The 26797-nt window shown below is 61.5% G+C and overlaps 1 protein-coding gene across 1 annotated transcript in view; it reads left to right on the top strand.

The window, feature by feature from the left end:
• Window positions 1-26797, top strand: part of BSN (bassoon presynaptic cytomatrix protein) — a 52591-nt gene continuing 25794 nt past the window's right edge. The window contains exons 1-2 of the mRNA XM_084902657.1: window positions 1-212; window positions 23947-24355. Coding sequence (XP_084758783.1) covers window positions 16-212; window positions 23947-24355 — 606 coding nt within the window. The 5' untranslated portion in view covers window positions 1-15. The remainder of the gene's footprint in view (window positions 213-23946; window positions 24356-26797) is intronic.

The following is a 26797-nucleotide window of genomic DNA, read 5'->3' as shown; positions in this document are numbered from 1 at the left end:
CCGCCGCCGCTCGCCATGGGCAACGAGGCCAGCCTGGAGGGCGGCGCCGGCGACGGGCCCGTGCCTCCCGGCGGCCCCGGCCCCGGCCCGGGCCCCGGCGCCGCGAAGCCGCCTTCAGCACCGGCCGGCGGCGGACAGCTCCCCGCGGCGGGCGCTGCGCGGGCGGCGGGCCCCCCGGGCCCCGGCCCCGGCCCCGGCCCCGGCCCCGGCAGGTAAGCGCGTGCCGCGGCGCCGGGGTCTGGGAGGGGCCGGGCCGGTGACCGCGATCCAGTCAGCCCGCGAGGTGGGACTTCCGGCCACGCCGGCCGCTCCGGGGGCGGGAGCGGGGGTCGGGGAGCGCCCGCCGCCCGCGGGGCCGGGTGGGGAGCGCGGGGTCGGCGGGGCCCGCGGACCGTGACTCCGTCATGAACCCCCGTTTGCTTCCCCCCAACGCCGGGCCCGGAGGGGCTTATGTAACACCAGCCGGTCCTCCGCACGGAGCCTTCGGGATGCAGCGGCCCCCCGCCTGCGGTCTGCAGGGTCCATGGTGCGGGGGAGGCCGGAGCCATGGGAGCGGCTCTGGGGAGGATGTGTCTGGAGGGGCGAGGGCTGTGGAGACAGTTGGACCGTGAACTTGGTCATGCGCTTCCCTTGGGCGCGGAGGGGCTGTGGTGTCACTGGAGGAAGGGGAAGGGCCCGGACATTAGGGCTCTGCAGGCTGACAGGGTCCGGTGCTGTCACCAGCAAGAGTGCCACTGAGTCACCCGCACCAGCTAGGTTTCTGTGCCGACGGCTTAGCTCACCTCCTCAGACCAGGGCAGCCCGGACCCAGTAGATGCCTTGAGCAGAACCACCTGACCAGACGCCAGCCGAGAAAGCCGCTTGTTCACAATGTGTGCCAGCCAGGTCCCACACACACCACGGAGGGCAGTGAGGCAGGGCACGGGAATGCCAGCCTCTAGTCAAATCAATGGATGGAAAACTCCGGAAAGCCACCAGAGACGACGGGATGAAACGGAAGGCGTTACCTTTACGCCAAATAGCCCCGGGGAGTAGCAAATGTGTGCGCGTGTGCAGGCGTGTGCATACGTGTACATGTGCTTGTGTGTGCTTGTGTGTGTGCGTGCGTGTGCGTGCGCTCTGGCTCCAGGGGAGTCTGCTGCTGATGCTGCTTTGGCGTTTCTGTGTGGCAGCACGCAACCCGGGAGGGAATGCAATTTTTGATTCTCCAGCTGCCCAGCTGTGCCTGTTGTGCAATGATTTCTCCCGAAGCCATTTCTCAGACAACACACGGCAGTGAAAGCCTCTAGGTGGCCGGACGCCTGGCGCAGACAGGCCAGCCCCGTCCCTCTTGGAGCGGGTTTGCTCCCCCCGCCATGCAGCCCAGGGCACCGGCTCGCAGCCCCGCATGCACCGCGCGCTCTGCTGCGTGCTGCCCTCTGTGTGAGGTTTGGGTGCTCGAGGCTCCGCGGGCTTTGACAGCTCTCTCTCTCTGCGGGGAATCCGGCGGTTCCCTTCTGGGAGCCCAGCAGGCTGCTCCCCTCCAGTCTACCTGCTGCTGCAGGCCAGCACAGGGCATTTGGGAAGGCCTGGGCCGCTGAGAGGGACAGGAGGGGGCTGGTGTCTGCTGCTCGTGGTCCGGTTCCGTGTTTCAGTTCTGCCCGGCCTGTGTGTTCTGCAGACCCTCAGCCTCCTGGGGTTCGGGGACCATGGGCTCCTGCTGGGCGCAGCAGTCAGGTAATCCTGCTCCTGGCGGTGGGCCTGTAGAGTGAAGGTCCCTATGGCGTCAGACCCCGGGGGAGCCGGCTCTTTGTCCCCACAGTGCAGCACTGGGACCTTAGGAGACAGGGGTTCGCTCTCCCAGGCGCTCTGAGCCTGTCCAGCACCTTCATGGCACGTCTCTCCTCAGCACCAGAATAGCTGCCACTTCCTCTCGCCACCAGCGTCTCAGGTACCTGATGCCAAATTTAGCCTGTTCTGTTCTGAGAAGACGCTGATCAGATTGGCCCCTGGATGGTGGACGAGCCCTGTGGCCTCGGGAAGGAGCAGTGCACCGTCTCAGGCGAGCTGTGAATCTGGGGGCAGCGGGAGCCTCGGAGAGAGAGGAGGGGGCCAGGGGAGGGGAGATCACGTTACCAACCTCCAGGGGCAGGGAACCAGGTCTGGGAGGGTGGATGCCTGCTCACTCCTGTCGGCCACCCAGGCTGAATCAGTCTCTCCTCCTCACCTGAGCTGCCGGGGCCTGGGGCCCGTGCAGAGTGGCACCGCACAGCCATGGTGCTGCCTCAGCACCCACAGTGCCGCCTGGTGATGAGACGGCACTTTGGGCGTCAGAAAGTCCCCCAAGGCGAGGCTCTCTCTGGAATCGGGGTCACGTGCACAGTTATGTAGGCTCTGCCTTCCCGAGGGGTGCCCGCCCAGGAGGCTGAGTGATCAGCTCCCCGCTCCAAGCCTGCGCTGCTGTGCTGCCCCTCCCCGAGGAAGGCACCCGCATCCACTCACCCACTGACGTGTGGATACACATCGATGTCAGAGAGGAGGGGAGGGAGAGAGAACATCAGTGTGGGAGAACCCTCCATCGGTGCCTCCTACATGCCCCGCACTGGGGATCGAGCCCGCAACCCGGACATGTGCCCTGCCTGGAATCAAGCGGTGACCTCCTGGTTCCTAGGTTGTCACTCAACCACACTGAGCCACGCCCGCCCGGCCATTGACTTACTTTTTATGGACGTTTGACCGATGTCAGATGCCTGACGTGCAGGGCAGTGCTCAGGTTGATGGTCTTCTCCCGTACCCCCTGCCCCCATGACAGCCCGTCCAAGACGGTCGAACCGAGAAAGCACCTTCAAAAAAGCTGCACCAAAGAGCCATGTTGACGAGTGGCAGCCTGTCTGCTCTCCCTCAGCCTGGGGACGGGCCCAGCGTTTGACATTGCACATTGCACCTTGCACTCACCAGGGTCAGGAGCAAGGCTGTGCTGGGCTGGCCGAGGGTCTGGGGGGTGCGCTGCTCCGTCCTCTCGCACCTCACAGTCTGATTGGCCAGGCGGCCTTCGAAGAGCCCGGTCCTGGAGGCCGTGTGCTGCAGCGGGTCCTGTCTAGAAGGCAGACGGCAGTGCTGACAGAGGCTGTCAGGGGAGGGAGGCCGACGCAGAGCCAGGCTTCCAAGAAGGGCGGGCCCAGGCCGCCGGAAATGGGCCCTGAGAGGCAGGGGAAGGGAGACAGGGCTGAGGAGTGTGGTCCACGCAGACAGGGGCAGTGAGCGGAGAAGGGGCCGAGGGTGGGGTGTGGAGGAGATCGGGGCCAACCAGGTGGGGAGCCTTCCCCTCCGCACCCCTCGCGATCCGCGAGCAACGCCACGGCCGCCTCGCGCTCCTCCCAGCCCATGAGCCATGGCACATCCTGAGCCAAAGGCAGCGGCCGGAGAGCCCGGCCACTCGCCGGGAGGGCCAGGCTGCCCTGAGGACCACCAGAGCTCCGTTCGCAAGTGGGTCCTTCCTATTACATCTCCTTAAAACCATTTAACTGGTTTGTCACACGGCGTCTCTGGGCTAGGATTAGCTAGGCTCCTTACACTGCAGCAGCTCACAGCCAGCTCTAGAAGAAGCCGGGCCTGACTTGCCAGGGTGAGCTGGAAGGACACAGTTGCCAAGCTGAGAGAATGGTCACCATTTGGAGATCACGCTCGCTCCTGGATCCTCACGGAGGGCGTGTGCTGGTTTGTACTAAAGTGATGGACATCTGAATGGTGATGACACCAGACTCCCCCCAAAGGGGCGCACATTCTGCCAGGGAGAGAGGCCGCTCCCAGCATTAGCCAGGTAAGATGCTGCCAGCCAAAGAAAGTCATGCAGCCATTAGGGGGATAAAGGCCATCTTTAAAAATAACTTTTTAAAAAATATAAATTTTATTGCTATTTTACAGAGAGGAGGAAGGGAGAAAGATAGAGAGCTAGAAACATCGATGAGAGAGAAACATCGACCAGCTGCCTCTTGCACATCCCCTACCGGGGATGTGCCCGCATCCAATGCACATGCCCTTGACTGGAATCGAACCCGGGACCCTTCAGTCCGCAGACTGACGCTCTACCACTGAGCCAAACCGGTTTCAGCAAAAAATAACTTTTAATTATGGAAATTATTGAATGTACATAAAAAGCCTGTGAGCTCCCTGTTCCCCTTGCCCAGTCTCAGCTGTCATCAGCTCATGGCTGATCAAGTTTCTCACCTTCACTTCCCACCCTTATGGAAGCAACTTCCAGACACCCCGAGATTTCCGCATCAGCTTTTCAGGGTGCACGGCTGAGGAATGAGGGCTTCGTGCGGACATGACCACAGCACAGGCCACAGCCTCCCAGGGTGATGGTCCCTTCATCTCAGCAAATATTCGGGCAGGGTCCGGTTTTTCTGATTATCTCATGGATTTACTTTTACAGTGGGTTTGCTCGGATTGTGTCTATGTTTGAAACAGCTCTTGAGTTCCTTTATGGGTTTCCTCTCCTTTCCCCCTGGCAGTTTATGGTTGGAGAACTCAGCCTCTGTCCTGCGGTCTCCGTGCTCTGGATGGTGTGGGCTGCACCCGGAGGCGTCATTGAAGCTGTCCCTCTGTCCCACATTCCCCTGGAGCACGGGGTTATATATAGAAGCCATTCAGATGCCGATTTCATTGTTGTGGCCAAGAAATTCTAGCTTTTTCACAAAGACTTTGTTGAGGGCTTCAGACATGAAGGAGCTGGAGCTGTGGAAATAGAGCCAGACTCCATGGAGATGGGAGCAAACAGAAAACCCACCCAGGGCAGCTTTTCGGTTCTATTTTTAAAGACCTCCTTCCTCTGCATTGTTGGGCTCTGAGCTTCCGAAGGCAGCGCTTTGAGTCCCCGTCGCGCCTGCCGCTCTGCTTCGCGCCCTCCCGTCTGTGGAGGGAGCAGGCTGCCGGGACAGGACTGGGCCTTCGGTAACCCTCTCCCCGCGCGGTCCTGCACCGCCTGGGCCCGGCCCCTGTCCTGATGGAGGTGGGGGGACAGACCGGCGTGTGGCTCTGGGAGAACTGTTCCTGGAGCCATGGCCCACGCACAGGAAGTCGGGGCAGACTGGGAGCAGTTGGCAAAGCTCTGGAGCAGCTGTAACGGCCGTTGCTGGGTGCCCACTTCCTTGCAGGCATTCTGCTAGGCGTTTTTTTTGTGTGTGTTTAATTAATTAATTAATTAATTAACTAACTAACTAGAGGCCCGGTGCACAACATTTGTGTACTGAGGGGGGAGGAGAGCGGGTTCCTCAGCCCTGCCTGCGCCCTCTTGCAGTCTGCAGTCTGGGACCCCTTGGGGGATGTCCGACTGCCAGCTTAGGCCCACTACCCGGGGAGACATCCCCCGAGGGGTCCTTAGTCCTTCCACGGAGGAGGGAGAGGGCCCCACCACCGACACCGCCGCTGCACTTGCCAGCTCTGAATCCGGCTTCTGGCCCAGCCGAGCTCCCCTGTGGGAGTGCACTGACCACCAAGGGGCAGCTCCTGCATTGAATCTCTGCCCCCTGGAGGTCAGTGCACATCATAGCGACCAATCATCCCACCATTTGTTAGATTTGCATATTTATTATATAGGATTTTAGAGAGAAAGAAAGGGGGAGAGAGGGAGACAGAAACACCGCTCAGGTCTTTACCCCCAAGTTCCTTAAAGCAGAGTCTGCCCCGCCTCCTCGCCGTCCGCAGAGGTGAGGCACACGAGGGCGATGACGGGCTGAGTGTCTCACGTCCTCAGACAGCCAGCATCTGCCTGCCGGTGCTTTACAGCTGACTCTGCTGGGGCCCCGAGGCCGCACAGGAGAGACCTCACACTCCGCCAGCCAGCTGACCCGCACCCCCAATGCCATCACTGCGCACAGCCGTGCCGCTGCCCGCCTCCAGCCACTGCTGCCTCCTGCCAGTGTAGCCAGAGGAGGGAGAGGGCTGAGGACGGGAAGGCAGGAGGACAGCTGAGCGAGGGAGAGGGAGGCAGGTGCACGGGAGAAGCTCAGGCTGGAGTCAGCGCTGACGGCCCTCCCTGGCTGCAGTGATGGGGGGCCCTCAGTCCTTTCTGCCTGAAGCAGATGCAGGGCTTGGTCTCCCCTGCCCTCCTGCTCTGCTGGAGGAGGAAGAGGAGCAGGATGCTCCCACCGCTCAGCCCGCCTCGGGGGGCACAGCAGCGCGCACTGGGGCTCATGGGGCTCAGCGCCAGGCCCCGCACCGAGGCCCCTCCTCAGGGCCTGGCCTGGCCTCCGCGGCGCTCTGCCTGTCTGCCCACTTTCCCGTGAGCTCGTCCCCGCCCCGATGGACCCAGGCCTGCTCCCAGCTCCGAGGCTGCGGCCGTGGCGGGAAGGCCCAGCGGCCAGGGTTTGGCTCTCCCGGGAGGTGGCTCGGGGTTGGCAAGCTCCTCCTATCTGTGGGAAAGGGGTTTCCTTCTCCGTCCTGGCTCTGCCCCGGCACGCGCGGCTGACTCTGCCTGGGGTTGCCGGACGCTCCCCGTGCCCTCTGCTTGGTATCCCGTCTTCTCTAGATGTGCCTTCGCCGGCTGCTCCCCACAGGGCGGTGCCCGCTGTCAGACCTGAGCAGGGAGCCTTCTCCCATGCACCCGGGCTCAGCGTGCCACCTGGCCTGGGTGACGCCGTCCGAAGGCCACTGTGCCACCTCCTGGCACTCTGGCAGCACACCCGACTCTGCCCTCCTCCTGTGAGCCTCTCCGGCCGAGGCTCCTGCAGCCCGGCTGTGGGTCTGGGGGCCTGCTGGGTCCCTGCCGGCCTCCTCTGGTTGTATTGGAGACCCCTTCCCACCAGCGACACCTCTGGGTCGTGGCTCCGTCCGCTGAGGGGTGGGGTGGAGGCAGTGTGCTTTTTGGGGGAATCCTGCTGGGAGGCCGTCCCCCCTCCCGTGGCCCTGTGCGCCCACTCTCCACCCCGCACCGGACTCGGGGTCAGTGTGGGCTCTGGAGGGCAAGACCGTAGCAGCTGGGTTTGGGTGGTGCCCGCGGAGGCCAGGGGCCCGTGGAGGCCAGGGGCAGGGCCAAGGCAGGGGCAGCCCCTGCGCACTGTGGAGGGAACCCTGCGCAGGCCCGTCCTTCTTGGGGTGCCATGCCATCTGGCCTCTTTCTGGGGTACGTCAGTGTCCCCGCAGCAGGGGAAGGCGCAAACACGCACAGCAGGGAAGATGCTACGGTGGACTCCCATAATGCTTTGCCAACTTGTTTCACCTGTATTCCTCCAACTAATTCCAGCCAGAGTATTTTCAATCAAAAGCCAGCATATTATGCTGTGGCGGCTGATTGCTGCTCAGAGGCCTGGGCGGGGCTGGGCTCCAGGCTGCGCTGAGCCCGGTTCTGCTCCTCTTGTCTCTCCTCCTCGGACAGCGGGCTAGCCAGGGCACGTTCCCCGGTAATGACAGATGCACACGCGGGCATTCTCCCCATGCAGACACACACACGCACGCACACATACGCGCACGAGCACACACACGCACACACTTCAAACCTTTGCTTGGAATCACACATCTACTAAGACTCCTTTAGTAGAAGTTAAGGGTGGTGTTGCACTTAGTATGGCTGTGTAACCAATTACCCCAAAACTTGTGGTATCAAACAACCGCTGTTTGGCTCGCCGATTCTGTAGGTCGGTTGTGCCGGCAGGCGCAGTGGATGGCTCCTAGAGTCTGGAGCTGGAAGGCTCCAAGGCCGGGGCGGAGTCACGTGACACGGGCGTGCCTCACAGCTGACGTGGTTCTCCCGTGGGCTGCCCCGTCCTGCGGGAGCGCGGGAGCCGGCGGAGGCTGCACGCCGTTGGGACTCCTCTCCAAAGCACGCGCTCTTCCTCTGCCTCGATCTGGCGGCCAAGCTGCTGCCACGCCTGCCCGGGCCCCGGGGTGAGAGGAGGTGGACCCCTCTCGTGGGGAGCGTCAGGCTGTAAGGCGGCAGACTGGCAATCTCGCTGAGCTCGGTTTTGGAAAACAGTTTGCCCAGCTGAAAACACGCTCTACCTCTGGTGGGGGAGTGCAGAGCCGCATGGCACAGGCCGAGCCTGGGAGGTGAAGAGCGGAGAGCAGCGCCCTCCGCAGGCAGCTATCCCTCGTGTGCAAACCAGGTGCTCCAGGCCCTATGGCAAACGGCTTAGTGTTTGTAAACAACGCAGGTGCCTCCACCCGGACACTTACATCCTCTCCGTCACGTTTAATGCCTCCTACAATGAAAATGCTGGGGATAACGGCAAGAAAAGGATCTGTGTTTAGTGCAGACGAGAGCACCATAGGCCTAGCTACCTAGTACACGTCAGCAGCGATCACTTCTTTGCAACAATGTGACATTTTTAGAAATATTTTCAACCTAAAGTTGATTGAATCTGTGGATGGGGAACCTGCAGATACCGAGGGCCTAGTGTACATTCTTCTTTATAATGGACTAGTGACCCGGTGCGAAATTCGTGCATGTTAAGAGGGGATTAATTAGAGGAAATATTTAATATTGCTATTTGCCTTTTCTCTGTATAATAGAAGTGTCAGAGATGAAAGAAAATTGGTAAAATGTATATGAAAACCTTCCTCCTGTCAGAGTCTGGGGATCACCATGGCACCCAGAGTCAAGTGCCCGCCCACCCACATGCACCTCAAAATGGCATGAGACCCAGAGGCTGGCTCCCCCCATTGGGCTAGATCCAGACCCAGCCAGTCCCACCCTTGTCAAGCCCTGCTGGGCAGGGGGCATAGCCTCAGGTCCCCTGGCCCAGGGGCAGGACAGGGGCATAGCCTGAGGTCCCCCAGCCCAGACCAGGGCGGGGGCGTGCCTTGAGGTCCTCAATCAAGCTCCACCAGGTGGGGGACTCAGCCTGAGATCTCCAGTCAGCCCCGCTGGGTGGGGGTATGGCCTGAGGTCCCCCGTCAAGCCCTGCCAGGTGGGGGCGGGGCGCAGCCTCAGGTCCCCCAGCCCAGCACCAGGAGGGGAGCACAGCCTCAGGTCCCTGGTCAACCCCCGCTGGGTGGGGAGTGTGGCCTGAGGTCCCCTGCCAAGCCCTGCCAGGAGGGGGTTGCAGGCTGAGGTCCCCTGTAAGCCCCAGGGGGCGGGGGAGGGGGCGGGGTAGCCTCAGGTCCCTGTGATTGCTCGTTAAGGCTCCTATGGGAACTTGGCTCAGCTGTGGGTGCAGCCGTCTTTGTGATGGAGTCAATTAGCATATTCCTCTTTATTCGGGAGGCCTAGAGGCCCTATCTAATTAGATATTGACCAGTAATTCTGCCATTTAGTTGATTTGCATATTAGGTTTTATTATATAGCATTTCAGAGAGGAAGGAAGGAGAGACAGAAACAGCAATGGTGAGAGAGAACCATTGATGGGTGTATCCTGGGGATCAAACCTGCACCCCAGGCATGTGCCCTGACCGGGAATAAAACCATAACCTCCTGGTTCATAGGTTGACGCTTCACCTGTAGTTACGTTAATATCAACGCCGCCTGGTTCCTACAAGTGCCCTGAGAAAAAGATAAGGAAGAAAGAGAGATTGAGGCAACACCGCGCTCCACGAGAGCCAGGCAGGGATGTGCACTTTGACAGACATTTGTGTTATCAGACGCAGGGGCTGGAAGTGAGAGCCCTCAGCAAGGGCTGCACTCAGTGCCGCTGGCTCCTGCTCGGGACCGAGGACACGAAGGTGACGGGGTTAGCATCCCTGTCCTACCACAGTTAAATTTGCTTAAGGGCGTGGTCCCTCCTGGGGAAGCTCTGACTCCGTGGTCCACCCTCCTCATCTTAACATGTAGCAGCTGAAGCAGACACAGAATTGGGCCCTGCCGGCTGGGCTCATCCATCTTTTTCTAAAAATATTTTTATTGTCCAGCTGGTGTTGCTCAGTGGTTGAGTATCGACCTATGAATTGAGCTCCCAGTTCGATTCCCAGTCAGGGCACATGCCCAGGTAAAAATATATTTTAAAAAATACAGCTTTGTTCCCATCTCATCTACCCTGTTCCCCCGAAAATAAGACAGTGTCTTATATTAATTTTTGCTCCCAAAGATGCGCTAGGTCTTATTTTCAGGGGATGTCTTATTTTTCCATGAAGAAGAATACGATACACATTTATTGTTAGATGAAAATAAAGGAAATTTATTACCTGTATACGGTACAGTAGTATGGTAGTTGTCAACACAAACCAGACAAACTGTGAATCCTACAGTATCAAGAATTTACTCATTTATTCAATGACAATCATGTCATCATCTTCTGGAACATCATCATAACAATCCAATTCCTGAATTTCCTGGTGAATTTCTTGTGACTCAATTTCTTTCAGAATCAGTGGACCAAATCTCTCATGTTTAGCCTAGGGGGGGCCTTATTTTCGGGGGATGCCTTATATTTCACTCAGAAGGAAACCTGTAAGTAGGTCTTATTTTCGGAGGATGTCTTATTTTCGGGGAAACATGGTATCTGCTTTGTGCTTTTTGTCAGACACGGCATTTCTATACAGTCAGCTCACTGCACACACCGAGCACCGGAGTGTTCGTCAGCTGCCCTTGGATCGTTTTAAGAGCATAAAGGAGACGAATAAGCAACCACACTTTCTGTCATGCTTACCTTCATCACTGCCTTCACCGTCACTCACTGGTTTCGTGTAGATTCCAATTTCTGGCGGTGTCACTTGCTGCTGCCTGACGAACTTCCTCCATTATTTCCTCCCTCCCTCCCGGCTCTATGGAGACGCCATTGCCTTCATGATTTCTTATCATTGCAATTTGTATCAACAATCTTTTCTGCTTTTGTTTATCTCAGAACGTTTTTATTTTGCCTTCATTTAAAGTTCATCCATTTTTCCAGAGATTTGTAAGCTTACTTTATATTTGTTATTAAAAAGATTGTTGGCTATGATAAGGTTCAAAACCAAAGACAGGATGATACTACAAAGTGACGAAATATCAACACATTTCTTATTCACCAACTTTAAAAATGGCAAACCAATGGTATAAAGTAACTTGAGATGAGCTTGATTTTTTTAAAAATTGAGATCATTGCAGGTTCATATGCAGTTGTAAGAAATAATACAAGGACTTTCCTTTTAAATTTTTCCCAAATTTCTCCCAGCGGTAGCATTTGCAAAACTGTAATATAATAATGCAACCCCAGCAGTGACATTCATCCAAGCCACCAGTCTTCCTCCTATTTCCCTGGGTTCACTTGTCCTTATTTGAATAGTTTTCTTTTCATTCTCTTTCTATGGATTTTAACAAAGCAAAAATTTTTCAATTTGGTGAAGTCTAGTTTATCGGTATTCTCTATGATGGATCATGCGTACAGTATCAAGTCCAAAAACTCTGCCTAGACTAGACCCTTAAGATTCTCCTAACATTTAAGCCTATTACCCACTAAGAGTTAATGTTTGTATTAGATCTGAGGCGTAGGCCAAGGTTGTTTTTTCTGTCTATGGATATCCAGTGGCCTCATCACCATTTGTTGAAAAGGGATCCTTCCTCCATTGAGCTATTTTGCACCTTTGTAAAAAAATCAATTGAGCATATTTGTGTGGATCTATTTCTGAATCCTCTATTCCATTTCATTGATTTATGTGTTTATCTTCCTACCAATACCACACTGTCTTGCTTACTGTAGCCTTAATATGGGGCAGGATAATTCCTCCCACTTCACTCTTCTTTGACAAGATTACTTTAGTGTTCCAGGGATCATGCTTTTCCACCTACACTTTAGAATACATTTGTCTATGTCCATAAAAACCTTACTGGAATGTTGATAGGAATTGCATTAAACCTACAGATCAGTTTAGAGAAAATTGACATCTTTTCAATATTGAGTATTCCAGTTCATGAACATAGTATGCCTTTCCATTTATTTAGGTCTGATTTGATTTCTTGAATCAGCGTCCTATAATTTTCAGCATGCAGATCCTACAAATGCTTTATCAGTGTATACCTCAGTAGCTTTTGGAGTGATTGAAGTGGTATTATGTTTTTACTTTTGACTTTTTCATGTTCATTTATGAGTATATAGAAATATGATTGATTTTTTGTGTGTTTATTTTGTATTCTCCAACCTTGCTTACCTTATTTAATAGTTCTATGATTTTTTTAAAGATTCATTGGGATTTTCTATGTAGACAATCATATCATTGGTAAACATACAGTTTAATTTCTTCCTTTCCAGTCTGTATGTCCTTTATTTCTTTTACTTGCTTTAGTTCAGCTAGCTAGACCTTGCAGTGCTGTGTTGACTCAGAGTGGTGAGAGAGTAGCTGGGAGAGAGGGCTGGACGGAGAGACCTCGGACACTCACTGTGTTGAGTGGGTGGTGAGGCCAGAGGCCAGAGGGCTTGGAATGGCGGCAGGGTTTGGACTTGAGTCTGAAGGCAGCAGAGGAGTGTTGGAGATCGCTGAGGGTTGTTGGGAAGTGCTCCTGGCCACTGCGTGCGAAACGCGTAGGGAGGGAGCCTGGGTCCCGGCTGCTGGAGGCTTCAGGCACGCTCAGAGCCCGTCCTGGAGCTGGTGGCACAGGCTGTTGGGCACGGAGCTGAGATGATGACTGGCCCACAGGAGGGAGGAAGCTGGAGGTGAGGAGCCACATGCAGGGCCAGTCAGGCCTGGGCTCCGGGAAAGGAGGCCGGGGGAGGGGCCTGGGAGTGTGAACACCCACAGGAGACCTGCTGCTGGGAGGCTCTGCCGCTGAGCTCAGAGCTGGAGAAGGCGCTGGTGGCAGCACCGAGGACAGATCCCTCCTCCCCATGCGTCTCCTCTCTCGAGTCCCCCTGTGGTGTCTCTTCCCCCTGAAGGCCGAGCCTCATCAGCTGGTTACAGGTGCTCAGAGCGACACCAGAGCCGTCTCCGTCCTTTGTGGCACCGGCGGGTTTGCTCTGAAGAACTTTCATTTCTCAGTAAGAGCGAGCTATTAGGTTTCTGGAAACGGTGGGATGTGTTTAAATGAGTCACAGCTTTCGGCCGAAATAGAGGCTCCATCTGCTGCCTGCGTGGTCCCGCCTGTTCCCGTGGCTGGGGGAGCAGGAGGACTTGGTGTTCTGAGAGCTCACCTTGCCTGGCCTGCCTGGCCAGCACCAGCCTCACCGGGGCCCGGGGACGTGGCCTGTCTGAGCGGCTCACCTTGAGACCTGCCTGAGCCCACAGTGCCGGGTGAGAGAGCGGGGTGCTCCTTGACCTCTGACCTCTGCCAGCTCTTCCCTTGGTCGCCCTTGGTGTCAGGGAGCATCCACTGCAGAGATGGTGTTCTCAGTCCTGTGGCCTCCGGCGCCCCAAGGCCCGGCTGTGTCCCTGGGACAGGGACCACGCGGGGCAGCTCACTGCTGACTCGGCTCTGAGGGCAGGTGGCCGCGCCCTGGTTCAGGAGGGTCGTGGGAGCGTGAGACAGCACGGGGGTGGGGGGCGGCAGGTCAGGAGGAGAGGCCTGCTCTCAGGTGCTGGCCTTCTGCACGGCACTGCCTCCCTCCCCTCTCCTTCCCTTCCACCCCCATCGCAGAGCTGCTGCCAGGAACCAGAATGGCGCGTGAAGTGTTGGTCAGGCACTGAGGCACTGAAAGTGACCGGCTCCCTCGCCTCCCTCCGTGGCTGGGCCCCTCCCGCACATGCCCGCTCCCGTCACTCACAGCACACCTCATGTGCGGAGCGGGCAGAGCTTGCTGAGTCAGGGCACACAGTCTGCTCACACCCCGTGGGGAGGCAGCTCTGAGGAGTGTGTCCCTCCTGAGCCTCGTGCTCCGTCAGCGGTTGGCTGACCCACTTGGTCGCTCACATACTGCCTCCCACGGGGCAGCCGCGGCCGGCCTTGCACCCTGGGCGGCTGGGCCCGTGGAGTCACCCCATTGCGTTCCTGTCCTGGGCCCGGCACCGCTCGGGGCACACAGCAAACCCCTGCAGGTGACACAGGCGCCGTGCACAGGGGTCGCTCCGGGTCCGGCTGTGGCCACGAGGCCTCCGGTGAACGTAGTGTGTGTTCTGTGTTGTCGGACCTGGACCTTTCGGAGCTCGGGGCCAGTGTGCATCCCGCCTCCCGGGGAGGAGGAGGCCTGTGAGCAGTCAGGACCTCCGGCCCCGGCACTCGGACGGAGGCTGGATACAGACCGGTGACAGTCCCAGCGTCCCAGGAGGTGGGACCTTTCTCCTGCCTGGGCCATGTGGATGTGTGCAGCATCACTCACGGCCACGCACCGTTATCAGCTGAGAAACTAGGCCGCTATGTTTGGTCACACACTTACTGAGCTCTCCCAATGCCTGGCAGGCCCAGGCCCCATGATCTCACAGGCCTCACAGGGCCCGCGGGCCGGTGTTCCCACCCCTGGCCTGAGGGCCCCCTGAGAGCCATGAGCAGGGCCATGCAGACCACGGTGCGCAGCGCGGGTCAGGAGGGGGCGCGCCCGCAGGCGGGGAGTGGATGAGGTGAGCAGAGGAGGGCTCCGTGCCCAGGAATCTCTGACTGTGCTCGGCTTTCCTCCCCTTCCCTCTGCCTGTGTCCCTGGTGAAGTGAAGCTCACAGCCTGAACGAGGGTAACGCTGGCATTCATCACGTTCCCATGTTGTGCAGCCCGCCCGCTGTCTCCTCTAAAACACTCAGAGAACCCCAGCTCCACAGGCAGTGCTCCCCGCTCCGCCCCCGCTTTGGTCTCCGTCGATGGCCTGCTCTGCCAGTTCCTGTGCGCGGACTCAGACGTGGCTGTGGTCCGGCCCCTCTCACCCGGCGGAGCGCTCCTGAGGCTCGTCCCCGTGCAGCCTGTGTCGCGCTTCCTTCGGTTCCGTTGGCTGTGGTGAACTTTTGTCACTGAGTGGACCTTCCAGTAAGACCTTCTCATTGCTGTGCCACCACCACCACCATCTCCAGAACGTTTCCTCCTGAACCGGACCCGCGTGCCGCTGAGCTCACTCCCCCCCCCCCGCCCCTCCCCTGCGCCGGGGCCTCTGAGCACAGGACCGCGCCGGCGCCTGGGGTGGGTGAGTCACGGGACGTGTGCCCTCCTGCATTGGCCTGTTTCACTCAGCACGGCTCCGGGCGTCCACAGTGTGACCTGTGTCAGAATCACACTCCTCAGCTGAGACTGCCCTCGGCGCCAGCGCCGCCTCCGTTTATCGCTGACCCGCACTGGGGCTGCTCCGCCGTCGCTGTGAGTGTGGGGGACTCGTGGCCTCAGCAGCCTGCTGGGCGGTCAGCAGGGACACGCAGCGTCACGGAGACGAGCTGCTAAGGCTCTGGAAGGCGTCCAGAAGCAGGGTCTCCGCTCACGCCCCAGTCTCCCAGACCTTCTCCCCTGCACCGCCCCCTGGCCGCCCCCCACAGGCTCCCCGTCTGCACTGCACCCCCTGCCCCAAAGCCCAAGCCCCAACATTCCTCCCGGGACCTGGGCCGAGGCTGCCCTCCCAGGAGGTTCGCCTGGCTCTGCTCCCCGGCCCCCTCCAGAGGCGCCGGCTCACCAGGTCATTGCTCTGAGCCCCTCATGCTCCAGGCCTGCTGCTGTCTTCCTGGTCCTGGCTCCTCTCCTGTGCGGCCAGGCCAGTCCCAGGAGCTGAGTGGAGTGCCTCCTCGCAGCGTGCTGCCCGCCCGCCACCGGTCTGCATGCTGCCCGCTGGGCAGGGCCTGCTGGTGCTGCTGCGCCTGCCGGCTGCCACCCCGGCCCCCTCTGGCGTTCGGGGTGATTGACCATGCCCTCTCCCGGCAGCTCCCTTGGGTCCCAGCACCTTCCCCAGGCGAGAGCCGGCTGTGCCCTGAGCAGGCCTGTCCAGACCCCACTTTCTTGTCCTCTGGGCAGAGGCCTGAGCCTGAGCTGGCCCTCGGACGGCCCCTCCTCTGCTGCACACGGGCCATCTGCTTCTGCTCCGCTCTCCCTCGCCGGCTGGCTGGCTGCGACTCACTGCCTCCCGCTCCCGAGGCCTGGGCATCCGCTCCGGCTCCCGCGCTCCCGGCTGCCAGGCCCGGAAAGGAAGGCAGGAGGCGGGAAGAGCTGGGTTCTCTCCGCGCCTGCGGGGCACCTGCCCCTCGCGCAGCCGCCAGCACTCAGCAGTGCCCAGGGGCCAGACGTGGCCATGCAGTGCGATCCCATGCACTCCGTGCACACGCTCACATGCGAGCACATGCGAGCACTCACATGCACACACAATCCTATACACACATGCGAGCACACCTGCACACACCATTCACACATGTGCACTTGCGCTCACACAGCGGCTCGGCGTGCCTTCTTCTCGGCCTTAACTGCCCCTCACACAGCAGACTCCTTCCCCGGGGGCCTCTGTCCTGATGGGTTTGGGGCCTGAGCAGCTGGGTGTAATGTTCTAACGCAAAACGGGGGGGGGGGCACCCCCTGAGCCTCTGCTCCTGATGCTGAGCCCTGGAAGGGGCAGAGATAGGGGAGGCTCCTGGGCCAGCCAGAGGGGGCCTCTCTGGTCAAGGGCCGTCCAGCACCGGACAGGGATGGCTCCTTGGGTGGGAGGCTTTGGCCTTGGGCCAGACCCAGGGCCGGATGAGGGTGAGCTCCCCCCAGGAGGCCGACGGGGAGGGCTGGGATCCAGGGAGGTCTCCTCATCTGCTCACCTGGTATTCCCAGGCCCAGCCCTGCTGGCTCCACAGAGCCCTGGGTGGGGGCAGGGGGCAGAGAGCGGGTGCCATGGGGAGACAAGCTGGGCAGGGCAGAGGGCAGAGGGCGGGTGCCCATGGGAGACTGGAGCTGGACTGGGCAGAGGGTAGAGGGCAGAGGGCGGGTGCCACAGGGAGACTGGAGCTGGGCAGGGCAGAGGGCAGAGGGCGGGTGCCACAGGGAGACTGGAGCTGGGCGGGGGCAGAGGGCAGAGGGCAGAGGGCGGGTGCCATGGGGAGACAATCTGGGCGGGAGAGGGACCCCTTTGATTGTTTCACTCAGAGCATGACTCCAGGCACAATTTTCTTGGACGTTTTTTGGGTCACAGGTAAGGGTTCTTGTGTAGAAACATAAGAAGCAAGAAAGCTATTGTTAGTTAAAAAAAAAGTTTTAAAAATTTAACGTTAAAGCGGCCGGATTTCTGGACAGAGGTTTTAGGTGGAATTGACAGAAATCGCTGTGGTGTTTCTTTCTCCCCCAGATACACAAAAGCCTAGCGTTTGGCTTCCGATGAGGAAGGAGGCGCCCGCAGCCGCACGGGTGCCCGTGGCCCAGGGCGGTGCCCGCGGTGGGCACTGCCTCGTCCTGCTGCCTGTGCGGGACCGGGGCGGGCGGAGGTAGCCATGGCTGTGCCTGGGCTGTGCCCTGAGCCCAGGCCAGCTGGACGGGCGCTGCTCCATGGTCACGTGATGCCTGGCTTCCTGGAACTGCCCTCCCTCCTGGCTCAGCAGGGTGGGCGCGGGGCAGGCCCAGCACCACGGCAGGAGCCGGCGGGAAGCTGGCTCCGCTTTCCGCAGTGGCCGCCGACGGGCCCAGAGCCTCCTGGCTTCCGGAGCTTCCCGAGCCTCCAACTGACACTTCACACTCCAGTGGTCCCCGCGGGGGCCCCCCGAGTGGAGCCTGCAGGCCTGGGGCACACAGGGAGGAGGGAGTCCCGGAACGCGAGGGCTGTGGAGGGGGAAAATTCGCCTCTTTGTGGTCGAATCCCCTCAGAAGGCGGAGCCTGGCAGGAGAGGCCTGGGCGGTGGCGGGCCTGGGGTGTCATGAAGGGCCCGGTGGCCACAGCCTGGCAGGACCAGGAAGCCCCTTACACTTGGCCCGCCGGGGCTCTGTGCTGTCCTCAGACCAGGGCAGCGTCCTGGGCTCAGTCCTTTGTGCCGACAGGGAAGAGTCCCTAAGGTGGTTCCACTGGGGTCCTGGGGGGAGGGGGGCCCTGGAATCCAGGGGCTTGATGGGGTGACCCTTCCAGGAGCTGCAGGCTGTGGGCGGAGACTCTGGCCGCCCGCCTGACGCCTCCCTCCTGGCTCCCAGGACAGGCCCACCTGCCCTGGCTCCCAGGGCCTCCTGATGGGCTGTGGCCCCGTCTGAGGAGTAAGCGGAAAGGAGGCATTGGCTCCTCAGGCTGCCAATCACAGTCCCCAGCGGTTGATTGAAACAGCCTGTGTGGGACGTCTGCTGCTTTGACTGCAGACAGGCATGTATTCACGGTAGATTGGGGACCCCTGCCCTCCGGGGGTTCAGGCTGACGTGAGAAACAGACTCAGAGGCTTGGCAGCCTGGGACCAGGCTGGTAGGGGCACAGGGGGAGGGGGCCCGGGAGGCTCCCCGGGAAGTCAGGTCTGGTGCTGGGAGGTCTGAGAGCCCCAGGGAGCCGTGGGCAGGGGTGCAGAGAGCCCGCGTGTCCCGCACGGGGAGCGGTGGGATGCTCTGGACAGGCCGGGGTTGGGGGGGGGGGCGCACTGACAGCCAGACCGTCCTCTGAGGCGTGGCCCGGGCAGCAGGGTCTGCACTGTGAAGTGGAAGGAAGGTGTTTGTCAGTGTCTGTTCCTCCTCGGGCTGAGGGCCGAGGTTAAGTCAGATTTGCAAATGGGTCCACGGTCAGAAAGCAGGACGGGCACAGGTGGAAAGCCAGAGGAAAATGGCGTTTGTTTTGGGTTGTAAATGGCTTCTGGTTAAATATGACGAATTGAAACATCTGTTTGCTCAGCCTCCTTACTGAACTGACAAAAACTGCAAGAAGAAACAGAAAAGCAAGTCTATCTTTAACAACCTGAGTCTCATCCACATGCTGGAACGCAGTGAACAAAGCGTGGTTCCCAAGCACCAGGGAAACTGGGCCAGGGCGGGAAATCAGGGTGGTTCTAGGAGGGACATTTGCCTCTACGGAACCAGGCACGGAGATCAGACTCTGGAGAGCCAAACCCCAAACCCCTCCTCGGACTGGTTCGCAGAGCCGACGCCTGCGGGACCTTGAGGAGTGTCCTGGCTCCGGGCGATGCCAGGGGTTGCTAAGGAGGTGGAGCCACCCAAGGGACCGAGCGGGTGGGCACAGCCGTGGGCTGCCAGCAGCCGGGACCAGACAAAGGAAAGAGCAGGTGTAATTGGTGTCCCTGCAGAAGGGAGCAGAACAAAGCGAAGGAGCCATTTCCAAAGGCACAGAGAAAGCGTCCCCTGAGAGAGGAGCACACACATCCCGTCTGAGAGAACACGCTGGACTCAGGAAAAGGAGGTGGGGACCGTTCACACATGCCTTGTGAAGTTACTGACCTTCAAAGAGAAAAGGGGTCCCATTGTATCAGGGAACGGGGCGCCTGGGGCGCTGACCGGCTGGTCAGGGCTCTCCACAGCAGCCAGCGCTGCAGTCAGGGCTGTGCCTGCGAGCCCTCCGCAGGGAGTGTGAGCCTGGAGCTTTCTACCCGGACAAGGTTCAGGTCTAATGGCCACAAAGGTGTGGTCAGACATTTGAGAACGAGGCGACGTGGTTCCCGCGAGCTCTTTGGAAGTGAGTGCGTGAACAAAAGCCTCTGTGACAGGTGAACTCCTTAGGACGCTGGAGAAGCGGGAAGGGCTGGCCGCCCGCACAGAGCCGCAGCCACCTCTGGGTGCTGCCCCGCGTGTCAGCGCCGCTCGCTCTGTGCTGCTGCTGTGAGCCGGGCTGGTTCTCCGCGGTTCACGGTGGTCAGAGCTGGAGGGCAGCCCCTCGCCCGGGGCTCCCTGACACTGACCGTGCCTCTAAGAGGGCAGGGCTGGGGCAGGAGAGACTCGGGTCCGGCAGCCGATGGGGGCGGCCCGGGTCCAGTGCACAGGTGAGGGGAGAGGGAGCAGATAGGCACTGAGGCCGGGGAGGGAGCGGAGATGCAGGGACAGCTCCTTCCGCTCGCCCTCCCTCTGCCCTCTGCCCTCGTGGGAGGCGTGTCCCATCAGCACTGGCCGTGCACAGACTGGTGTGTGTGTGTGTGTGTGTGTGTGTGCGCGCGCACGCATGCTGAGCACACGCAAACATGCTTACTGATGGGACCCATGGTCAAAAAGCAAGAGGCTGCTGGCCTGACAGCTGGGCGAGTCAAGAAGTGTTTTCTTGTGTGAAAACTGAATTTCTTTCCAAACTCAGACTGTGAATCTCGCATTCATTCCTGAGAGCCTCTCAGGACTCAGCAGGGCGCCTGCTCCCCACTCCGCAGCCCCCCCTCCTGACACACAGACACCCTGCGGGTCTCAAAGGAGAAGGCCCTCCCACAGCCGCCGCGCCTATTCCAGAAAGGTCAGCCGCGCATTCATTAAACCTTGTGTGAAGCCGCAGGCTCTTCCGGCTGCTCTTGCTTAGAAAGCAGCTTCCTAAGCTCTCCCGTCCTGCTGAACAGACCGCCATTGGTCGGTGCGCAGTGTTTACCTTCCAGCTGTCCCACTGGGCCGCTCTGAGGAGCCAGCCTCTTCCCTCTGCGGGGAGCAGCCTCCCAGCCCCTGCTCTCCCGGCCGCTCCAGCCCCAGCCGCCCTCCCGCGTGCCCCCGCGGACCAGGGCAGGTGGTCCCGGGCCCTGGCCTTGTGGGTGCACCTGGTGTCGGAGCGGCTTTGGGCCCCATCCCTCCCTGAGGCTTCGGATCAGCGGGCGCGGGGGGGCTATTGGTCCTGGTGGCTCTGGCTGCGGGACAGGCACGCCCAGCACCTCCCAGCACCCTCCTTCCTGCCCGGCTATGCAGCCCGAAGACCTGCTTCCCACCAGGCAGCAGCCTTCAGTGCTGGGAGGGAGAAAGCTGGTCGAAATCCAGCCGCTTTCACACCTCTCCCTTCCTGTCCATTTTAGGAAACACCTGTGCCTGCATACGGCACGTGAGCCTCCCCCGCTCGGCTTCCAGCCGCTGCGCCACACCGCTGCCCTCTCCCTCCTTCCCGCCCTCCGGTGCCCGTGTCTCCTCTGCTCTAGGGAAGCGCCCTCTCCCCTCACGCACTGTCCCAGCTCCTCCGGGAACGGGGAGCCTGGGCCTCAGGGGCTCCTGCCGAGGGTCCATGTCCATGAACCGGGTCTTCGCTGGGCGGGCGGGCTGCCTGTGGACACCTCCTTTCCTTTCCTCCCCCTTCTCCGCCCAGTGGAGGCCTCAGCGAGGAGGGGCGCCCGGGCACACCTCTCCCCTCCCGGGCTCACCGACACCGCCTGGTCTCCTGGGACGGCGGGCCCTTCTGTCATGGGCAGCCCTTCCCTCCGTGCCTCGGGCTCCTCGGCCCCAGGCACACAGCCCCTCACAGCCTGGCTGCTCCCGCTCCTGGGACTGTGTGTGTGTGTGTGTGTGAGAGAGAGAGAGAGAGACCCTTCCCCTGGCTTCTCTTTCTGTCATTGCTCCGCTCCCACCCCTGTTCGTGCTCCCCACAGACCTTTCCCGGACCGGCCCTTTGTGTGTGCTCATCCTGTGAACCAGCTCTTAACTCGCCCGGTTAGAATGGCCCCTCCTACCTGAATTGGACCCAAACTCCGATCCATTCCCTGGTCTCCTGGACACCCCACCACTAACTCACCACAACCGAACCCAGCCCCGTGGTCTGCCGTGTCACTCCCCATTCTCCACCACCAGCTGCTTCTCCCCTCCGACCCCATCGCAGCGAGAGGCCCACTCCTCCTTGGACAGCCCGAACGCCCTGCACCGAGCCTGCCCTCCCTCACCCAGGGGCTCCCCGGGCTGTTGCCTTCCCCTCACTGTCCCCATCGGCGCCCTTTCCTCACACAGAACCCGGCACGGCCTTGGTGGGACGTGAGCGCCCTGTCCTGGCCCTGCCACTGGTCCAGGCGCTATTGCTGGTGCCGGGAGCTGTCCCAGGTGCTGAACTCGCGCTGCCTCCACCTGCCCTGCTGCCCAGCACGGCCCCCCGGCCCAGCATGCCCTGCCCTGCTCTGGGTCTGTGTGCTGCCCCTTCCCCTCGGAGGCAGCCCATCCTTTAAGGCCCGGTTTAGCTGTTGCCTCAAAGCCTTCTCGGACTCCGGCCCTCCCAGGAGTCCGTCTCACAGTGATTTGTTTGCACATCTGTCTCCACTCTGGGCTGGGCTCCCAGAGGACAGGAGCCCTGTCTGGTTCACTTTTAAAGTTCATCTAATTCAGCGCTGAGTAGCTGTTCATAAAGAGTAAAATAATACTTATAAGTATTTATACACACATACGTGTAAGAGGCCAGTTAACAATACAGTGAGCAGGTGTTCGCTGTGAGGACCCAGCTGCCCTGGTAAGAGATGTAACCACTCATACCACCACACCTGTTGCTGGGCCGGCAGCTGCCCCGGGCAGGGAGTGCTTGCCGGTGACCCGATGCCCCAGGGAGTGAGCGTGCCTGGCAAACGCCCGGTGAGGCGGCCATAACTAAATCCCATCTCTGCCCACCCGTGAGCTCACACATCTCCGTTCGCTCTGCTTACGGCGTGCCCACTCGGTGCCAGGCGTGGTGCTGGGCCTGGCCTGCGGCAGGGAGCCAGCGTCAGAGAGCCGGCTCTTCCCGGGGCGTGTGCGCTGGGAGACCAGCGAGGTCTCCGTGCAGTGCCACCCAGCCCCCCAGCCGCACTGCGCTCCCCGCAGAGCAGGACCCCAGCTCCCCGGCGGTGCTGAGGCTTTGTGAGTCACTGAGCCTCTTCGTGGCTGTGTCCTCGCCTGTGAATGGTCAGAAGGAGTGACTGTGAAACAGGTGCTTGGCACACGCGTGCTCCCGGTGAGGCTGCCTGGCATTGCTGCCTCTGTCATCCACAGAGATGGTGTGGCAGGGCTGGGTGCGGCAGAGGTTGGAGAGGATGCCCAGGGGCCGTCCGGGCAGTTCTCCGAGGGAGGGCTGAGCACCCACTGAGGGGGAAGTGCGGCCTGTGAGACTGATGGGGTGGGGGGGGGGCTCCTGGTTGATGACAGCATTGGATGGGTATGTCACAGCATTTCTCTGGGGGAGTCTGTCCCCAGGAGAGAGGAGGGACTGCAGTGCCTGGCGTGGGCCTCTCCCCTCCCAAGTGGCTCGTCCTGAGATGCCTACCAGTTGGCTCCTGAGTCTTATTGGCAAGCGATGGCCTTCACAGAGAGGCAGCAAACAGACTCCTGTCAGGCAGGCCCTCCAGGCCGGGCTCTGGGGCACAAGGGCAGGCCAGACTGCTCCTCGGGCAGCGGTGGCCCGGCCTCGCCCTGGCTCTCGGCCAGGCTGCCCTGGCTCCCGGTGCCAGGCGCCACCCAGGTGATCCAGACTGAAGGAGCACGGGACTCCAGGAGGCCGGAGAAGGCATTGCCTTGGCTGTTTGTGCTCGCTTCTTTCAAACGGGAAGGACAGGTTGGCAGAAACGAGCCTAAGCTGGGTCAAAGGAGAAGGCATGGAGAGAACCGGGCTCAGCCTGACGCTTGGCTTCTGCCTCATCGCGGCATCGCATTGCTGGCTCCGGGGTGGGGGTGGGATGTGGGGGAGGGCAGAGGACTTCCTCTGTGACTCTGGGCTCTCCCCGAACTCCAGCCCCTCCCAGCCTCGCACTAGCAAGCAAGTAGCGCGTCGCCCAGCCTGATGGATGTGGCCTGGCTCCGGCCTGCGGGGGCGGCCAGAGGGGGCCCTTCCCCGTCAGGGAGGGCGCTGAGCAGGCATGGGGGCGCCCCCCTCCAGCCGTCAGGCCAGCCTCTGACTGGGCCGCGTAGAAAGTCACCGACCCGCCCGGCAGCAGCCGGACCTGAGCTGTCGCTCGGACACAGGCGGGGGACAGATACCGAGGCCGCCGTCCTGCTCCACAGACTCCAGGTGATGTGTCTGTGGTTCCGTCTGGAGTCGCCCTGGGCGCTTCCTGGGCGGATCGGGGCCTGGTACCCCCAGTGTGGTCTGCAGACCGTACAGGCCTCCCCTTAGCGATGCTTCAGAATGCAGACCCAGCCCACACTTCTCGAGGGAGAGCCTGGGATGTGAGGGGTCCGGCGGATGGCCTGTGCTGAGGGCTCGAATGGGAGACGCTGGTCCGGGCGGGGGGCGCAGGGCCCGCTGAGCCCTCAGTCAGCGGCGGCGGGTCTGCGCTGGCAGGACGAGGAGGTGGCGGTGGGCGTGGGCGTGGGCGTGGGCGAGCCCGCAGGCTGCTTCTCTGTGTGTGTCTAACGTAAGTCCCTTTCAATGTCATTTCAGCGTCTCCAGGCGACTGGACCCCAAGGAGCCCCTGGGCAGCCAGCGAGCAGCTTCACCAACCCCGAAGCCGGCTCCCGGGGCTGCTCCCGGCCACGAGGGCGCCCGGGAGACAGGGGCCCAGGGCCCGGCCGGCCAGGAGGCTGGTGGCCCCCGCAGGACGCTGCAGGTGGACGGCAGGACACAGAGATCGGGGCGGTCCCCCTCCGTGTCGCCAGACAGAGGCAGCACCCCCACGTCCCCTTACTCCGTCCCCCAGATCGCCCCCCTTCCCAGCAGCACACTGTGTCCCATATGCAAGACCTCCGACCTCACGTCGACCCCCAGCCAGCCAAACTTCAACACCTGCACCCAGTGTCGCAGCAAGGTCTGCAACCAGTGTGGGTTCAACCCCAACCCGCACCTGACCCAGGTGAGCACTCTGCCCCCTCCCCACCTGTTCCTCCCTCCCTCCCGGTCACCGGCTCTCTCTCCCTCTCGTTTCCTCTGCGTCTTCCTGGGCCCAGGGCTCCTGTGGGATCGCACCCCCCCGAGGCGTGGGCGGCCCAGAGCGGAGGCGCGTTCTCACCGGGTCCGGGTTTGACCTGGAAATGGTGTTGAGAAGACCAAACCTCGCCTGGACACCTTCCCCAATGGGACTCACTGAAGAGGCCTAGGCTGGCCTCTCCCTGGCCCGGCCCGAGGGAGAGCACGGTGTGGGAGGCAGGACACTGCCCCCTGTCTGCGGGGCTCCCCCTCTGCACGCTGCTTGTTTATTAGCTGGGGCGGAGCGTCCACACTGGGTGACAATGCCCATGCTCACCAGAGGCCACTTGCATGAGCCTGGCCTTCCTGCTGCCCCAGAGGCCCTGTGCCCGCAGTCCCCTGGCCCCCACCCCCCGGGGTGTTCAGCCACCCTGGAGGCGCCCTGGCTCCCGGCCTCCAGCTGAGCCGGCGCCCCTGCAGGGAGCTGACGGGTCTGTGGCCTCGGTGCTCTGCTCCGGGAGCCGTGGCCGTCGGGATGGAGAGAGTGCTGACGGCAGACACAGCATGGCCGCCTCTGGAACCAGAGCAGCGGGAGCCGTTTGGGCCGTGGGGGAGCGGGGGAGCGTGTTCACAGGTCGGGTCTATTTGTGACATGAGGTGCGTGGGTGCGGGACGCGTGGTTTGCGAGGTAAGTGTGAGGCTGCCAGGAAGGAGCTGCTGTGGGGGCGACGCGGCACTTGGAGTCATTCCTGGAGCGTGGGGGCTTCCGAGGAGGCGGAGGCGCACGCGTGATGATGCATCTGGGACGGGAGGCAGCCCGTGCTGCGGCTGGTTAGGGAGGTGTCTGCTTGAGCCCTGAGGACGGTGGTTGAGGCCCAGCCGCTCACCTGTGCTTCCTCCCGGAGGAGAGCACCTGGCCTCGCCTCCTCGCGCCTCTGGCTGCCTTCCTCGGTGCTCTGGGGCTGCGGGCCTGCCCTCTGTCAGGTCCTTCACCCTGCTGGTCCGCAGGGACAGCAGGCAGGCCGAGCCGGGCACATACAGGCACGGCCGCCCTGGTCTGGAAGCACTGTCTTCCTGCTCGTGGGCCACCTCCCCTGGGCAGCGCCACCTCCCCAGTCAGCGCCACCTCCCCGGTCAGCGCCATTCACGGCCACAGGTGGCCAGCCCCCACGCTGTGACGCCCTCATAGGACGGTGCCCGCCACGCACGCTGCTGGGAGTCCACGCGCCTGGACCCCCGGGGGCGCATGGAGGTCGGGGAGGAGCTCAGAGCACCTGCCACAGGGGAGCAGACAGGTCTGGGAGTGAGAGGGCAGGCCCAGAGCTGGTGGCAGGTCTCGTCCCCGGGCCCTGGCCACTTCCCACCCCCTTCGGCTTCTGCTCAGGCTGAGGCCCAGCAAGCCTCTTCCTGCTGGAGGCCATTTCTTCCCGCGCCCTCCCTCCCGCGCCCTCCCTCGGCGCTCAGGGCCATAGCACACTGCTGGAAACCTAGAGAGACTGTGGCTGCCCCGTGGGTCCCAACACTCTCACCTCCGGAGAGACCATCCCTGAGGCTGCCCGCTGCGCGGCCAGAGGCGGGGCCCTCCATGCCGGGTGGGTGCAGGGCAGGAAGCCAGAGGTGGGGTACCCAATGGAGGGAGTGATATGGGTGGAGAAGGTGGGCATGGCCTGCGGCAGGCATAGCCCTGGCCAGCCCTCCTGGAGGCCCCGCCTTCACCCTGCCTCCTACCCTCATCCGCCTCCCCCCTCCCCACTACCCCCTCAGCACAGCAGCACCTCCTGGCCAGGCTCCTCCAGATGTGAGTCTGCCCTCCCGGCCCTCCGCCCTTTCTCTGGTCAAAGCCGCTGACGAGCCCCTTTAGGAAGATGGCGGAGTGAGCATGGCCTTTACGGCCTGTTCCGCCTGCTCCAAAGTCTGGACGCGGCTGAGACCAAGCCAAGGATGTGTCGTCCGCGGTGCTCCCACCACCGCCACCGGCAAGTCCGGGCGGGGCTGCCTCCCCAGATGGACGGGTGAGAAGGGAGGGAGATGCGCCATGGCCAGGTCCTCCTCCTCTGCCGGCATCCCACTCCTTCCGCCGCCGGGCTGGGCACCAGATGGCCGGGGGCGGTGCTGGGACACAGCCTTCTCGCAGCCTCCAGCCTCCCCGTTCCGCTCCCTCCTGGCCACACTGCCGCCGCCCGGCCGGCCAGGAGGGAGCGGGCAGGAGTGAGAAGGACACGGGTCCACCTGGCTGAGGAGAGGCCACCGGCTGCTCCTCCCTCCACCTCCACCTCCAGCCGGAACGGAAGCTGGTCCCAGGGCAGGCCCGAGGGAGGTCTTTCTGCCACCTCCGCCCAGGGCCGGGCAGTCCGCCTGGCAGTGTGAAAATGTCAGCGAAAGGGAAATG

Source organism: Pipistrellus hanaki (genome assembly GCF_964339955.1).
Source record: "Pipistrellus hanaki genome assembly, chromosome: 13".
Taxonomy (NCBI): Eukaryota; Metazoa; Chordata; class Mammalia; order Chiroptera; family Vespertilionidae; genus Pipistrellus; species Pipistrellus hanaki.
Note: the sequence above shows the minus strand (reverse complement) of the source record. Positions and strands in the feature narration are given on the sequence as shown.